At 48.4% G+C, this 17,184-nt stretch overlaps 1 protein-coding gene across 1 annotated transcript in view; it reads right to left on the bottom strand.

Annotated features, from left to right (window-relative positions):
- The window catches only part of LOC142296875 (galactose-3-O-sulfotransferase 2-like), a 99,662-nt gene that overhangs the window by 55,730 nt on the left and 26,748 nt on the right, over positions 1-17,184 (bottom strand). The window contains exon 2 of the mRNA XM_075340959.1: positions 13,906-14,013. Coding sequence (XP_075197074.1) covers positions 13,906-14,013 — 108 coding nt within the window. The remainder of the gene's footprint in view (positions 1-13,905; positions 14,014-17,184) is intronic.

Below are 17,184 nucleotides of genomic sequence, written 5' to 3'. Positions count from 1 at the left end.
CTCTGCTACATACAAACACATACAACTCTGCTACATTCAGACAAACACATACAACTCTGCTACATACAGACAAACACACACAACTCTGCTACATACAAACACATACAACTCTGCTACATTCAGACAAACACATACAACTCTGCTACATACAGACAAACACACACAACTCTGCTACATACAGACAAACACACACAACTCTGCTACATACAGACAAACACACACAACTCTGCTACATTCAGACAAACACATACAACTCTGCTACATTCAGACAAACACATACAACTCTGCTACATTCAGACAAACACATACAACTCTGCTACATACAGACAAACACATACAACTCTGCTACATTCAGACAAACACATACAACTCTGCTACATTCAGACAAACACATACAACTCTGCTACATTCAGACAAACACATACAACTCTGCTACATTCAGACAAACACATACAACTCTGCTACATTCAGACAAACACATACAACTCTGCTACATTCAGACAAATGCACACAACTCTGCTGCTCTGTGGGGCCCACACCCGCGGCTCGGCGGGTACAGCACCCGCGGCACTGGCAGCACCCGCGGCTCGGCAGGGCCCACACCCGCGGCTCGGCGGGGCCAGCACCCGCGGCACTGGCAGCACCCGCGGCTCGGCAGGGCCCACACCCGCGGCTCGGCGGGGCCCACACCCGCGGCTCGGCGGGTACAGCACCCGCGGCACTGGCAGCACCCGCGGCTCGGCAGGGCCCACACCCGCGGCTCGGCGGGTACAGCACCCGCGGCACTGGCAGCACCCGCGGCTCGGCAGGGCCCACACCCGCGGCTCGGCGGGTACAGCACCCGCGGCACTGGCAGCACCCGCGGCTCGGCGGGGCCCACACCCGCGGAATCGGCGGGTGGGGGCATTGGCAGGGGCCAGGGCATATATCCAGGGGGTAGAAGCAGCTCACCGGGGCCTATAATGGGGAGGCGGGGAGGGCACTTACCCGATTAGGTCACGGTGGAGAGGGGGCCCACACAGCGCCGGACAGAAGCTCGCCTCCTTCATCTGTGGGACTGAGAAGGCGGTAGCTCCGCCCACAGGTGAAATTCAAACGAGGATGTCTGCGCGCCTTAAAGTGACGGCGCCGCAGATTGCTGCCGAGGACTGCGGTCCCCGGAACTCGGCCGGGGACCGCAGAACTGTAAAGGCGAGTGGGCCCCGGCCAAGGGACAGGAGAACTGACGAGGCCGAGTGGGCCCCCCCGGCTCTCCAGGGCCCCGGCATTTGCCCGGGTTTGCCGGGTGCTGACGCCGGCCCTGGACGTGAGCCTTGCAATGCACATGTGTGCTGTCACCCCGGCGTAGTGTACTGTCATCATACACTGCCTTCCCTAGCTGCAGGTTTAGTTGAGGCAGCTATTGATCAAACGTGGCCTGGATAGTAGTCCCCAACTCTGCAGCTGTGTGACTGCGTTCTCTAATGCATATTAAATTCAGTACTGCCTGATAGCATTAATGTCACGGTCGCCTCTTGGTGGGGCTAGTGACAGGTTCAGGTTTCTGTTATTATCCAAGGCCTTACACATTGAATGCATACCTCCCAACCATCCTGCATTTGAGGGCTCCCTCCCGCAGTCCCACTGTTCACAGTTCTGGTCCCTGCTCCTCCCCTCAGGCAGTGAATAAATTAACTCAAGAAAAGCAGTGCATAAATTAAATTCTCATCTGCTCTGATTTCCCAAGACAGGGCTAGAACACATCAGCTTGGGAGATTTTTTGTCCCTAGGCAGCAGCTCTATCATTGAGCCACTGCCTATATTGAGAGGTATAGAGAGACTGTTCAGACTACAGAATCTGACACTCCCCACTATACTTTCTCGGATACTGCTGAGATACACAGGTAGGCTCAGGCATCGTGCTTGGTGTGCTATGGAAACTCTCACATCGTCGGATTATTTCCTCCCTGCTCTTTATTTCCTCCTTATCATGTATTGTCTTATATCTCTGTATGTGTTAGCTGTGTGATAGAGTTTTGAATTCCCTATTTGTCCATATCTGGTTCGACCACTCCTGTTCCAGCCCTCCCCTGGGATTTGGGAGATGGGGTATAAGATCAGGGCTATCCAGGAGCAGGGCAAGGAAGGCATCCCAGACATCTTCACCATCAGAGGTATCTCTGGGATCAGGGACAGCTAGTCACCCCTAGCCTGAAGAAGCCTGGTCCCCTTTTATATTTTCACACCCTCTGACAGTGGGCCAGCTGCCACTACATTTATTCAGTGAGCAGTTTGAGAGATAAAACATCTTTGCCCATGCTTACTGGTCCATGTATTGGTGGTTATGTGTGCCTTGCCACTGATGGTGTTGTGCAGTGCAAACCTGATTTGGTCTGCAACATGTGTGTGCTGGGAAGGGATTGCCTACCTGGAAAAGAAGTGGTGGCTGGAAACAACAAACTGTGGGACAGCCACCTGTCATGATCCAGGACCGGTATTCCCCACTCCAGAGTTTCCCAGACCCGACCTGGACATGTCATGGGTTAACTCCCATCAGCCTCGTTCCGGTTTCAGGAAACACTATATCTGGGCGCTGCACCAGCATTCCAGTGCTGGTTATAGTTTTGCTCTGCAGCCTGTGACTGGCTCTGGTGAGAATTCCTGTTTGATCTGACTCTTTGCTACCATGCCCTGACCTGTACCCTCCCCCGTTTGTTCGTCTGTTCCAGTCCCTGACTTCCCTCTCCTGTCATTTGTTTACCCTTCCTGATTCATCCTCCTTCCCGTGTTTGTGTCTCCTCACCCTCTGGTCTTGTCTTCTGTACCCTGTTCCCTTTGTGTTTCCCTCTGTATACCTAATCTCCCAGCATCCGACCTCTGTTCTGTTTTCTGACATGATCTTGATCCTCCCTCTGCAGTGACTTGACTTCCCGGCTAGACCCTGACTGCTTGACTACTCTATTGTCCCTTGGTGGTTCGCCTGTGAACTGCTTGCTGAAGCTACTCTGCTGTACTTCAGCCTCCTTTCTGTTATAGTGTTTCTTTGACTCTCCTTCACAACTCTGCTACCACCTAGTGGGGGATATGCTGTACTACTTCTTACCAGCCTTTTGTACAGTGTTACAGCACCGATATAAGTTTTTTAAAACTGTCCATCTCCACCAGCCGAAATGGCAGCATTTTAACCCCTTCAGCCCCCGGGCACTTTCCGTTTTTGCGTTTTTGTTTTTTGCTCCCCTTCTTCCGAGAGGCGTAACTTTTTTATTTTTCCATCAATCTTGCCATATGAGGGCTTGTTTTTTGCGGGACGAGTTGTACTTTTAAATGAAATCATAAGTTTTACCATATAGTGTACTGGAAAACGGCAAAAAAATTCCAAGTGCGGAAAAATTGCAAAAAAAGTGGGATTGTACAATAGTTTTTGGGATATTTTATTCACCGTGTTCACTATATGGTAAAACTGATGTGTGGGTATGATGCCTCAGGTCGGTGCGAGTTTGTAGACACCAAACATGTATAGGTTTACTTGTATCTAAGGGGTTAAAAAAAATTCACAAGCTTGTCCAAAAAACGTGGCGCACGTTTTGCGCCATTTTCCAAAACCCGTAGCGTTCTCATTTTTCAGGATCTGAGGCTCAGTGATGGCTTATTTTTTGCGTCTCGACCTGACGTTCTTAACGGTACCATTTTTGCGCAGATGCTACGTTTTGATCGCCTGTTATTGCATTTTGCGCAAAATTTGCGGCAACCAAAAAACGTAATTTTGGCGTTTGGAATTTTTTTGCCACTACGCCGTTTACTGATCAGATTCATTGATTTTATATTTTGATAGATCGGGCATTTCTGAACGTGGCGATACCAAATATGTGTGTATTTTTTATTTTTTTAACCCTTTAATTTTCAATGGGGTGAAAGGGGGGTGATTTGAACTTTTAGGTTTTTTTATTTTTTTTAATTTTTTAAAACTTTTTTTTTTACTTTTTTTTTTATTTTACTAGTCCCCCTAGGGGGCTATTGCGATCAGCAATCCGATCGCTTTGCACTATCTGCAGATCTCAGCTACAGAGCTGAGAACTGCAGATTTGCTGCTTCACTTTCAATGCCGGCTGTATTCCGGCATTGAGAGGAAGTGACTCATGTTAGCTACAGGCGTCATCACATGACCCTGTGCTACCATGGCAACCGCCGAAAGTCACGTGATCATGTCACGTGACTTCCGGTGGGGGCGGGGTAAGTCAATGTCATGGCGGCGCCTTTGGCAGCGAAATGTAAGGGGTTAATGGCCGCGGGTGGAAGCGATTCCACCCGCGGCTAGCAGGCACACATATCAGCTGTTGATAACAGCTGATATGTGCGCCGATCGCCGCCGCCTGCCGGCGGCAGGGGGCGGGGCTTACCGGCACACGATCCATGACGTATCTAGTACGTCATGGGTCGTTAAGGGGGTTAAAGGCTAGGCCTTTTGAAATGCTGCTGTTTAGAGCCACAACTCGTGGGTGGGTAGTAGGGGTATTTCCTTTTTCTTTCCTTTGGGGGATGAAGGTCTGAACACTTCCATGGGATGATGTGGAGATGATCGGTGAGACTGTTGGTGGTGGTGCTGTCACATCCTCTCTTTGAAGGGAGGCAGGTGGCTCTGTTAATCGTGAGCAGGAGGAAGAGACCTAGACTGCAGCAGGAGAGGGAGCAGGAGTCACCTCTGATTTTTCCTGGTCTTGCAAATGTGTATTCCACTGCAGCTCATGATTAGAGTTCACATGCTTTGTATTGCACGTGGTGCTTAGGTTCAGAATATTTATGCCTCGCTTCAGGCTTTGATGGCACAGCATGCAATCCACTCGTGTTGTGAACACATTTGGACTGGATTCCGGTTTGGGGCTCCCTCTTGTGGCCAGTGCTGGTAGTAGAGTAAGGGGCACTTTGCACACTATGACATCGCAAGCCGATGCTACGATGCCGTGCGTGACAGTCCCCGCCCCCGTCGCAGCTGCGATATCATGGTGATAGCTGCTGTAGCGAACATTATCGCTACGGCCAGCTTCACATGCAGTCACCTGCCCTGCAACGTCGCTCTGGCCGGCGAACCGCCTCCTTATTAAGGGGGCGGGTCGTGCGGCGTCATAGCGACGTCACACGGCAGGCGGCCAATAGAAGCGGAGGGGCAGAGATGAGCGGGACATAAACATCCCGCCCACCTCCTTCATTCCGCATAGCCGGCGTGAACCGCAGGACGCAGGTAGGAGATGTTCCTCGCTCCTGCGGCTTCATACACAGCGATGTGTGCTGCCGCAGGAACGAGGAACAACATCATAATATCGGTATTTCCCAATTCATGGAAATGACCAAGGCTACACCAATGATACAATTATGACGCTTTTGCGCTTGTTAATCGTATCATAAAGGATTTACACACTACGATATCGCCTGCGACGCCAGATGTGCGTCACTTTCAATTTGACCCCATCGACATCGCACCTGTGATGTCGTAGTGTGCAAAGTGCCCCTTAGTCTGCTTAACAGACGCCAGACAGCTGATGATGTTTGGAAATCAGGCTGCTCAGACTGGCCCTATATAACTGAGTAGTGTTCTCTCGGTCTGGGCCGGTAATCAATGTTGTCTCCTGTGGTGCTGTGGACATTCTGGAGCCTGCCCTATCTTCTGTTTCCACCTGAACTCCTTGCAGATAAGTTTTGTCTTTGTACCATTTTCTGGTTTGTTTCCACTTTCTTGTCGTTTTTAGTTCTGTGGTATTAAGGCTTGTTTCCTGGTTTCTGTTTGTGTGGAGTTCTGGGTGGAGTTGGATTATTCCCTGCTGGGAATGTCTGTGTACCCAGCTCCATATTCTGCAATGTATTTTTGTTTTGTCATGCTTAGTATTAATTTCAGTCCTTCCTCTATATTAGTGTTTTGCTTGGATCCCAGTTGGATCCCAGTAACACCAGAGTGCTTATATAGTGGGGGAGAGATCGTGTGGTCTCAGTTTTTTCATATCAGGTTTGTTGGTTTTTTGTTAGGGTTTTGCGCAGCTGCAGACAGTGCTCTTTTCTGTCCTTTCCTATATAGATAGTTTGGGCATCTTTGCTGAATCTGTTCTCTACCTGTGTACTGTGTTTCATCTTGTCTCACCGACTTTACATGTTTTGGGGGCTACCTATAATCTTTGGGGAACTGCTCTGAGGAAGATTAGCATTCCTTGTTTTTCTCTCTTTAGGAACAATTAGCTCTCCGGCTGTATCGAGACGACCAGGTCATCGTATGCACGTCCCACGGCTACTTCTAGTTGTGTTGTCAGTTAGAGGTCTGCAGTCAGCTGAGTTTCCAACCACTCTGATCATTCTCTGGGTTTCCTAGTTTCTACCCCTTTGATCCTCCTCAATCGCTCAATCATAACACACTCATCTCTTGTCCTTAGCACATTGCCTGAAGAAATGTCACTCCAGGGAGCTTCTTAGAGCTTTGGTGTGCTCACACCTTTTGGCACAGTGGGCAGTATCAGCCTAGGGGCTTGCTAGGGGCTGGCCACTGTGCTTTTGCACCCTGCTTCATCCTTTGCTGTGCTGCTAAGTCAGCATGACCACCTCCTCTTCCTCCGTCCGAACTGCACATGTCAGTAGAATGGCCTTCCCTACATATGGAGTCTAGGATCTCATAAACCCCTGCATCAACTTCTACCCACTCCTCACCCCTGTACTCCTTGCCGGTCTGCATATTGTTAAAAGCCACAGCAGTTGCCACCTGTGTTTCCTCATTCTCAGAGATGTGCTGCAGTTGTCGGCTGATCACGCGCACTAGCACTCCTATGTACTTGTGGCGCCCCTGACCTGGTCAGGCACCACTGAGTACTGCACCCATGCTGGGGACAGTACAATACAGGTAATCCAGATGGCTGACAGGGGTGTGGAACACAGGCGCATAGTGATCAGGTCTCACGCATGTACCCATGAGAGGACCCCTGGGGATCCCAGGAGGGGGCAAGCCTTCACCTTCACTGGAATAGTGGAGGGGGTAGAGCCTCCATCTCCTCTCAAGGGGTGTGGTGGAGAGTCTGGTTGCTAGGTGGCGTAGGCAAGAACAGGAGAGGAGGGGCAGTGAGTCAGTTAGAGCAGAACTCCATAGGGCTCAGTGAGGAGCAGACCTGTGGGGCTGTTGCTGTCTAACAGCGCCCGCGCAGTGGCTACAGACGGGGGAGAACGGTCAACTAGGAGTGCTGCCTGAAAGCCAGCTTCAGCTAGAGAGTGCACGGAGTGGGAAGTAAGGAGACTGCTAGAGAGCACCAGGCCCAACCGGGCGGCAGATCCCGAAGCGGAGATAGATTCAACTTTCTTCTGCTAAACCTGCCGGTGTGGGGCTCTAAAAGCCCACACCACAACACTACAAAAGCCGCAGCCACGTAACCGCAGTGAGGGCCCATAGGTCATAGGAGGCAAGAGGCTGGAGTGGCCTGGTCCGGGGAACAAGCACACGGCAAACAACAAGGGGAGAGAGGCTGCAGCATCTTCCCTGGGTGACCCCCATAGGGACTAAAAGTCGGGGTCACCCCAAACCACCAAGGGCTAAGGAAGGCGAGTCAGTAGTCACCCTCATAAAGTCAGCCTGAAGGATACCTGGTTCCCATCTGGTTCATCCCAGCTACGCCCGGGCTACTCACCCTGCCATCAAATGTGAGTAAAGCCCTTGAAAGACATTCCTGCCTGTGTGGTCATTCTGCGACTTGTGGTACTACGCACCTACACAGGGCCCTGGGGCTTGCCTCACTCTCAGGAGGCTACTACATCTAACTGCACACACCATCAGCCCCAGGCGACCCTCAACCTGCAGTGGCGGTCACTACTGGCCGCAATACTGAGAGTGGCGTCACGATCAAAACAAGAAGATTTCCTACCAGTGACGGAGATCCAGCAACGTGGAGTCCCTGAAGGTAATGCACCGACACTGACACTACACCTGTGGGGCTTCACATACTCATCCACCAACACAAAAAGTGGTAGGGCATCAGTGCACTCGGTATCTTCCACCATGGCCAGGTGGATGGACTACGGAACCAGAACCAGCTGAGTCATTAAAAAGCAGAAGTGACTGCTGCATGACTTGAGGCTCACACATCTTTGCTGATTTGCAAGGAGTGAGAGAGAAAAAAGATGACCATGGTCCTCAGATGCCAACTATGCACGTTTAGCAGGGGACTGGGTTGAAGACATAAGAACTAGAGGCAATGTCAGCTATCCAATCTAAAATCCCCTCTACATGTCATAGCCTCACCATTCATCCAGGGGTACTCAAGTTCATGAAATAATGCAGAACATCCTGTGGGCTTTGTGCAAAAGAGGAAGAAGTTTCATTTGGGCATGTAGCAGGCACAGATCAACCATATCCTATCCCTATAGCAAAGACATCAACTCCAGCAGGACCACAGACACATTCACACCCCCTATTTAATGATATCCTCATAGTTTTATTCCGCAAAAAAATTCAAAGTAGAGAATAGGCTGTATTAGGACTGTATGCATCAGGCTAGATTAGACCAGAATCCACCACGCTATATAAGCACAGTATGCACTAGGCTATATTAGAGCTTTTTAAACCAGGCGGTATTACAGCTGTTTTCACCAGAAGGTATTACACCAGTATTGCACCAGGCTATATTAGAGCTGTTTCCCCAGGCTATATTTGCGCTGTCTGTGTACCGCCCCCGTGCCAGCGGCCGAGCCACTCGGATCCTGAGCCGCGGTGGCTCGAGGGGTCTCCGGATCCGGGGGGTCCGCGCGGACACTCGAATTAAAAGAAGAGGGGGGAATATATACAAGGGAGTTAGAAAGTTCGTGACGCCACCCAGTCCCGTTGAATCATTCGATTCCAGAAATCAATGGGTCAGCTCATCATTAGTTATAACATTCGAAAATTAAAACTCAATCATCTAATATATAAAGCTGAGTGTATGTATGTATGTCTGTATGTATGTATGTCCGCTAAAGGAATCCGCACCGTCGCATTTACCGTCACGAAATTTTGCACAGACACCCCATGTGACTCAGGGAACGTCATAGACTATGTTTGGGCGGGAAAATTTAACCCTGCGCTTTACAGTTACTCTCCAAAAAACAGGCCTCCATTAAACTGAATGGAGCTGGGAGCTATAGGATATTAATAGCAACTGTCAGTTGTTGCTATAGGAACAAAATAAACTATTAGTATAAGAAGCTTATGTGTGAGGGAATATGATGTCGGTGGGGGGACGGATAGAGAGAGACAGAGACTGACACAGACAGAGACAGACAGGGAAAGAGACAGAGAGATAGAGACAGATGTGGAAAGAGACAGACGGGCAAAGAGACAGACCTGATAAGAGACAGACGGGCAAAGAGACAGACCTGATAAGAGACAGACGGGGAAAGAGACAGATGGGGAAAGAGACAGACGGGCAAAGAGACAGACGGGCAAAGAGACAGACTGGGAAAAAGACAGACCTGGAAAGAGAAAGCCCTGGAAAATGACAGCCGGGCAAAGAGACAGCTGGGCAAAGAGACAGACCGGCAAAGAGGCAGACCTGGAAAGAGACAGACCTGGAAAGAGACAGACCTGGAAAGAGACAGACCTGGAAAGAGACAGACGAGCAAAGAGACAGACGAGCAAAGAGACAGACGAGCAAAGAGACAGACCTGGAAAGAGACAGATGGGGAAAGAGACAGACGGGGAAAGAGACAGCCCTGGAAAGAGACAGCCAGGCAAAGAGAAAGCCGGGCAAAGAGACCGCCCTGGAAAGAGACCGCCCTGGAAAGAGACCGCCCTGGAAAGAGACAGCCCTGGAAAGAGACAGCCCTGGAAAGAGACAGCCCTGGAAAGAGACAGCCGGGCAAAGAGACAGCCGGGCAAAGAGACAGCCGGGCAAAGAGACAGCCGGGCAAAGAGACAGCCGGGGAAAGAGACAGATGGGGAAAGAGAGAGACAGAAAGACACACTCATAGAGACAGACACAGAGATAGAAAGAGACAGACAGACACAGAGATGGAGACAGACTGATACAAATACAGACAGAGACATAGATACAGACAGACAGAGACATAGATACAGACAGACAAAGAAAGAGACAGACAGAGAGACAGGCAGACAGCGACAGACAGAGACTGGGAGGGAGACAGAGAGACAGTTACTATCCCGGGTACTACAGCTAATATATATACAGCTAACAACGCCCGGGTACTACGGCTAATATATATATATATATATAAACACATACATATACATATATATATATATATATATATATATATATATATATACATACATACATACATACACAGTACAGACCAAAAGTTTGGACACACCTTCTCATTCAAAGAGTTTTCTTTATTTTCAGGACTCTGACAATTGTAGATTCACATTGAAGGCATCAAAACTATGAATGAAAACATGTGGAATGAAATACTTAAAAAAGTGTGGAACAACTGAAAATATGTCTTATATTCTAGGTTCTTCAAAGTAGCCACCTTTTGCTTTTATTACTACTTTGTACACTCTTGGCATTCTCTTGATGAGCTTCAAGAGGTAGTCACCGGAAATGGTTTACCAACAGTCTTGAAGGAGTTCCCAGAGATGCTTAGCACTTGTTGGCCCTTTTGCCTGCACTCTGCGGTCCAGCTCACCCCAAACCATCTCAATTGGATTCAGGTCTGGTGACTGTGGAGGCCAGGTCATCTGGCGTAGCAGCCCATTACTCTCCTTCTTAGTCAAATAGCCCTTACACAGCCTGGAGGTGTGTTTGGGGTCATTGTCCTTTTAAAAAATAAATGATGGTCCAACTAAATGCAAACCAGATGGAATAGCATGCCGATGCAAGACGCTGTGGTAGGCATGCTGGTTCTGTATGTCTTCAATTTTGAATAAATCCCCAACAGTGTCACCAGCAAAGCACTCCCACACCATCACACCTCTTCCTCCATGCTTCACGGTGGGAACCAGCCATGTAGAGTCCATCCGTTCACCTTTTCTACAAAGACACTGTGGTTGGATCCAAAGATCTCAAATTTGCACTGACCAAAGCACAGATTTCCACTGGTCTAATGTCCATTCCTTGTGTTTTTTAGCCCAAACAAGTCTCTTCTGCTTGTTGCCTGTCCTTAGCAGAGGTTTCCTAGCAGCTATTTTACCATGAAGGCCTGCTGCACAAAGTCTCCTCTTAACAGTTGTTCTAGAGATTAGAAGGTGTGTCAAAACTTTTGGTCTGTACTGTATAAATATATATATATATATATATAATATATATATATATATATATATATATATAATATATATATATATATATATATATATATACACAGTTAGGTCCAGAAATATTTGGACAGTGACACAATTTTCGCGAGTTGGGCTCTGCATGCCACCACATTGGATTTGAAATGAAACCTCTACAGCAGAATTCAAGTGCAGATTGTAACGTTTAATTTGAAGGTTTGAACAAAAATATCTGATAGAAATTGTAGGAATTGTACACATTTCTTTACAAACACTCCACATTTTAGGAGGTCAAAAGTAATTGGACAAATAAACCAAACCCAAACAAAATATTTTTATTTTCAATATTTTGTGCGAATCCTTTGAAGGCAATCGCTGCCTTAAGTCTGGAACCCATGGACATCACCAAATGCTGGGTTTCCTCCTTCTTAATGCTTTGCCAGGCCTTTACAGCCGCAGCCTTCAGGTCTTGCTTGTTTGTGGGTCTTTCCGTCTTAAGTCTGGATTTGAGCAAGTGACATGCATGCTCAATTGGGTTAAGATCTGGTGATTGACTTGGCCATTGCAGAATGTTCCACTTTTTTGCACTCATGAACTCCTGGGTAGCTTTGGCTGTATGCTTGGGGTCATTGTCCATCTGTACTATGAAGCGCCGTCCGATCAACTTTGCGGCATTTGGCTGAATCTGGGCTGAAAGTATATCCCGGTACACTTCAGAATTCATCCGGCTACTCTTGGCTGCTGTTATGTCATCAATAAACACAAGTGACCCAGTGCCATTGAAAGCCATGCATGCCCACGCCATCACGTTGCCTCCACCATGTTTTACAGAGGATGTGGTGTGCCTTGGATCATGTGCCGTTCCCTTTCTTCTCCAAACTTTTTTCTTCCCATCATTCTGGTACAGGTTGATCTTGGTCTCATCTGTCCATAGAATACTTTTCCAGAACTGAGCTGGCTTCATGAGGTGTTTTTCAGCAAATGTAACTCTGGCCTGTCTATTTTTGGAATTGATGAATGGTTTGCATCTAGATGTGAACCCTTTGTATTTACTTTCATGGAGTCTTCTCTTTACTGTTGACTTAGAGACAGATACACCTACTTCACTGAGAGTGTTCTGGACTTCAGTTGATGTTGTGAACGGGTTCTTCTTCACCAAAGAAAGTATGCGGCGATCATCCACCACTGTTGTCATCCGTGGACGCCCAGGCCTTTTTGAGTTCTCAAGCTCACCTGTCAATTCCTTTTTTCTCAGAATGTACCCGACTGTTGATTTTGCTACTCCAAGCATGTCTGCTATCTCTCTGATGGATTTTTTCTTTTTTTTCAGCCTCAGGATGTTCTGCTTCACCTCAATTGAGAGTTCCTTAGACCGCATGTTGTCTGGTCACAGCAACAGCTTCCAAATGCAAAACCACACACCTGAAATCAACCCCAGACCTTTTAACTACTTCATTGATTACAGGTTAACGAGGGAGACGTCTTCAGAGTTAATTGCAGCCCTTAGAGTCCATTGTCCAATTACTTTTGGTCCCTTGAAAAAGAGGAGGCTATGCATTACAGAGCTATGATTCCTAAACCCTTTCTCCGATTTGGATGTGAAAACTCTCATATTGCAGCTGGGAGTGTGCACTTTCAGCCCATATTATATATATAATTGTATTTCTGAACATGTTTTTGTAAACAGCTAAAATAACAAGACTTGTGTCACTGTCCAAATATTTCTGGACCTAACTGTATATATATATATATATATATATACACTGTATATATATATATATATATATATATATATATATATATATATACATACATACAGTCTATTAAGAACACTCAACACCTTTAATTAAAAAGTACAAAAACAACTCAAAAATATTTCTTAGATTCGTACATTCCTTTCCCAAGAAGCTGTAAAAACCCTAGGGCATGCCCTTATTATCTCCTGCCTGAAAAATTGCAACCTCCTGCTCTGTGGCCTCCCTTCTAATATTCTTGCACCCCTACAGTCTATTGTAAACTCTGCTGCCCGACTAATCCACCTGTCCCCCTACTAATCCCCAACCTCTCCTCTCTACCAATCCTTTCACTGGTTTCCCATTATCCAAAGATTTCAGTTCAAAACCCTAACCAAGACATACAAAGCCATCCACAACCTGTCTCCTCCTTACATCTGTGACCTAGTCTCTTGGTACTTACCCGCACGTAACCTTCGATCCTCACAAGATCTCCTTCTCTACTGCCACCTCATCTCCTCTTCCCACCACCGCATTCAAGATTTCTCCCGTGCCTCTCCCATACTCTGAAATGCTTTGCCACAACATATCAGACTCTCGCCTACCTTGACAAGCTTCAAAAGGAACCTGAAGACCCACCTCTTCCGACAATCCTACAACCTGCCGTAACCCTCAGTCCGCTATAGCACCGCACGACAAGCTCTACCCTCACCTACTGTATTCTCCCCATCCCTAGTAGACTGTGAGCCCACGCAGGCAGAGTCCTCTCTCCTCCTGTACCTGTCTGTCTTGTTTTGTTTATGATTATTGTACTTGTCCCTACTATATGTACCCCTTTCGCATGTAAAGCGCCATGGAATAAATAGCGATCTAATAATAAATAATAATAATAAAAATATTGTGTATCAATAATTCTCTCATCTTCATAATATGTTTTTATCTTAATGTCTGACACTTGTCTCTTACCTTAATAACTTATCTGTTTTCAAAACGTGCAAGGCCAAAAACAATACTGTTGTAATTAGTAAAAGGATTCCGGAGATTTTAAAGCATCGATAGTTTCTGCAGACAAACCTGAAAGACAACCCAAAATGAATAAAGTTTATTTTTATTGCTTATATATTACAAGGCTTCGCTGTATAATTTACTTTATTTTCTTTTGACTGGGTTTGAACAAACAGGGGCAAACTGACAAATCCAAGCATCTGGCTGTCTCTGTCTGACCCCGTAGTGGAGAGGACAAAAGGGCTAGAAACAGTGAGGTACCCATCTTAAGTTGGAAGTCCACTGCCAATTTGTTCTGCAATGCATCTGGCCAGCGCCTTAATTTTAACAGTAACTGCACCCTTGGGATGCACCCACCATTGAACAAAGTGGTTGAATAGCAAGCCGTCTGCTTCTTATTCAGCCTGTGCATCTGAATTTCAAGTCGACAAAACATCTTACACCAAGGCAAGCTCACTGGTCTTTATTTGTTTAATAGGTTTCATTTTTTTGTAACTTATTGTCTGCCTGAATCTTCTCCTTAGGGTTCTGGTGGAACATCATGATTCTGCCCTGGCTGGTTCCCATGGGGTGAATAGTACTCTGGAGCTCTTAGGCTATGTGCCCACGCTGCGGAAAATGCGCGGATTTTGCCGCGGATTTCTCGCGGAAAAGCAGCGGATTTTCCAGAAATCTGCAGCACAGCTACTCCCCAGCCATTTCTATGGCATTTGGGAAATGCTGTGCCGACGCTGCGGATTTTTCCGCAGCGGAAACCGTGCCGATTTTCGTGCGGAAAAATCTGCAGTATGTCAATTATTGTTGCGGATTTCTCCGCAGGGTCCCATATACCTACCTGCCTTGATAGAGACCCGAGTCACTTTCTCCGTCCGGTGTAGCGGCAGCGGCAGCAGCGCGGTGGATCCAGCCAGGTACAGGAAGGAAGAGGTGGGCGGGGCCTGCACGAGCTCCGGTCATGTGACAGCCGGAGCTAGTTCAGGCCCGCCCACCTCCAGCACAGTGAACCAGACGCTGCCTGACAGTGACCCGGCCGCCGGAAAGCGAGGTGCTGCATGATGGAGGTAAGTATGAGCACCCCGATCACTGCAGCACTTGTTCTGCATTGAGGATGCAGTGCCGAAGCCATGGTACTGTATCCTCAATGCAGAATGCCCGCACCATATCCGCACGACATTCCGCTGTATATCCGCAGCATTGAAACAGAGAAAGTTCTGTTGCGGATTTCTGGGAGCACCTGCGGAATGTCTTGCGGATATATCCGCAGGACAATGTCCCCGTGGGCACATAGCCTTATCGTGTAAAAATCAGGAGGGATATGGTGTCCTATGTGTCTGCATGTGCCACCTATGCGTGTTCTAAGGCATCACAGTCTCGTCTGTCAGGTTGTCTTCTGCCAATAACTGTCCTTAGCAAACCTTGGACAGACATTTCCATGGAATTTATTATGGATCTTCCTTCCTCTGCTGCTAATATGGTCATTTTGGTTGTGGTGGATTGGTTTTACAGTATTACACATCTTGTCGCATTTCCATTTTTACCCAATGCTGAAATATAGCTCAGGTATTTATTTATATGCGAAACTAGAAGGTGGCGCGATTCTAACGCATCGGGTATTCTAGAATTTACGTATTGTGTAGTTAATGTATGTTTTTTGTTATATATATCGATGTTGTTGTGTGTAGTTGCCAGTGTTTGTGTAGGGCGCTGTAAATGTTCTGGGTGTTGTCTGGGTGTGCGGGGGGGTGAGAGCAGTGTTGTTTGTGTGTTGCGTTGTGTGTGTTGCGTTGTTTGTGGAGCGCTGTGTGTCTGCAGCGTTCTGTGTGTGTGGTGCTGTGTGTGTTGCGCGGTTTGTGTGGGTGTGGAGTGTGTGTGTGTGTTTTAGGGGAGGTATGTTTTGTGCAGTGTGTGTGTTGCGCGGTATGTGCGTATATTTATGTATGCCGCGGTGTTTGTGTGTTGGGTGTTGTGTGTGTGCGGCGTTGTCTGTGTGTGGGTGTCTGTGTAGGGCGGTGTTTGTGGTTCCCAGTATGTGTGTGGTGTGTTGTGCGGTGCGCGTGTGTGTTTTGGGGGGAGGTGTGCACCCTGATCGTGCTCCATCCCCCATGCTGCGCACTCCCCATCGTGCTCCATCCCCCATGCTGCACACTCCCCATCGTGCTCCATCCCCCATGTTGCGCACCCCCTATCGTGCTCCATCCCCCATGCTGCGCACCCCCCATCGTGCTCCATCCCCCATGCTGCGCACCCCCCATCGTGCTCCATCCCCCATGCTGCGCACCCCCCATGCTGCGCACCCCCCATTATCCTCCATCCCCCATGCTGTGCACCCCCCATTGTGCTCCATCCCCCATGCTGTGCACCCCCCATGCTGCGCACCCCCCATCATGCTCCATCCCCCATGCTGCGCACCCCCCATCGTGCTCCATCCCCCATGCTGCGCACCCCCCATCGTGCTCCATCCCCCATGCTGCGCACCCCCCATCGTGCTCCATCCCCCATGCTGCGCACTCCCCATCGTGCTCCACAGTCACACATCAGACAGTATACACGCACACATCTGATCGCATACACTCACACCCCACTTCTCCCTGTGCCCTCCGGTGGATTGTCCCAGCAGCTGTGCTGCACGCCGTGCTCCTCTGCCTTCTGCCGATACTCACACATCCGATCGCAAACATGCACACATCCGATCGCATACACGCACACATCCGATCGCATACACGCACACATCCGATCGCATACACGCACACATCTGATCGCATACACGCACACATCTGATCGCATACACGCACTGACGATATCGCACATACGCGCTCACACACTAACAACATCCGGAGATACCACATGCTTCCGGCCATGTCATCCTCCGGCAGCTCCTGGAAGGTCACTGCACGCACAGTATCGCCGCCGAGAAGTAAGCGATATCACTGGATGTTGTGAGTGTGTGGATGCGATCTGATGTGTGTGTGAGGTGTGTGTGAGAGTGAGTGAGTGTGATCTGATGTGTGTGTGTCTGTTCTTATGTGTGTGCGTGTGTGTGTGTTCCGCCGCTGCAGGACCTTGATGCGTTCACCTGCTCCCGGTCGGCGTCTGGTGAGTATGACTGTGGGGTCTTCTTTCTTCTGTCTTCTCTCTTCTGGGGGTACCCGCTGCCTATAATGAAGTGTCTTGCAGTGTCTTTAACTCTTTCACCGCTGCATGACATTTCATTATTGACCGCACCGGTGTACGCTGGTAACC

Source organism: Anomaloglossus baeobatrachus, chromosome 3, assembly GCF_048569485.1.
Source record: "Anomaloglossus baeobatrachus isolate aAnoBae1 chromosome 3, aAnoBae1.hap1, whole genome shotgun sequence".
NCBI lineage: Eukaryota > Metazoa > Chordata > Amphibia > Anura > Aromobatidae > Anomaloglossus > Anomaloglossus baeobatrachus.
Note: the sequence above shows the minus strand (reverse complement) of the source record. Positions and strands in the feature narration are given on the sequence as shown.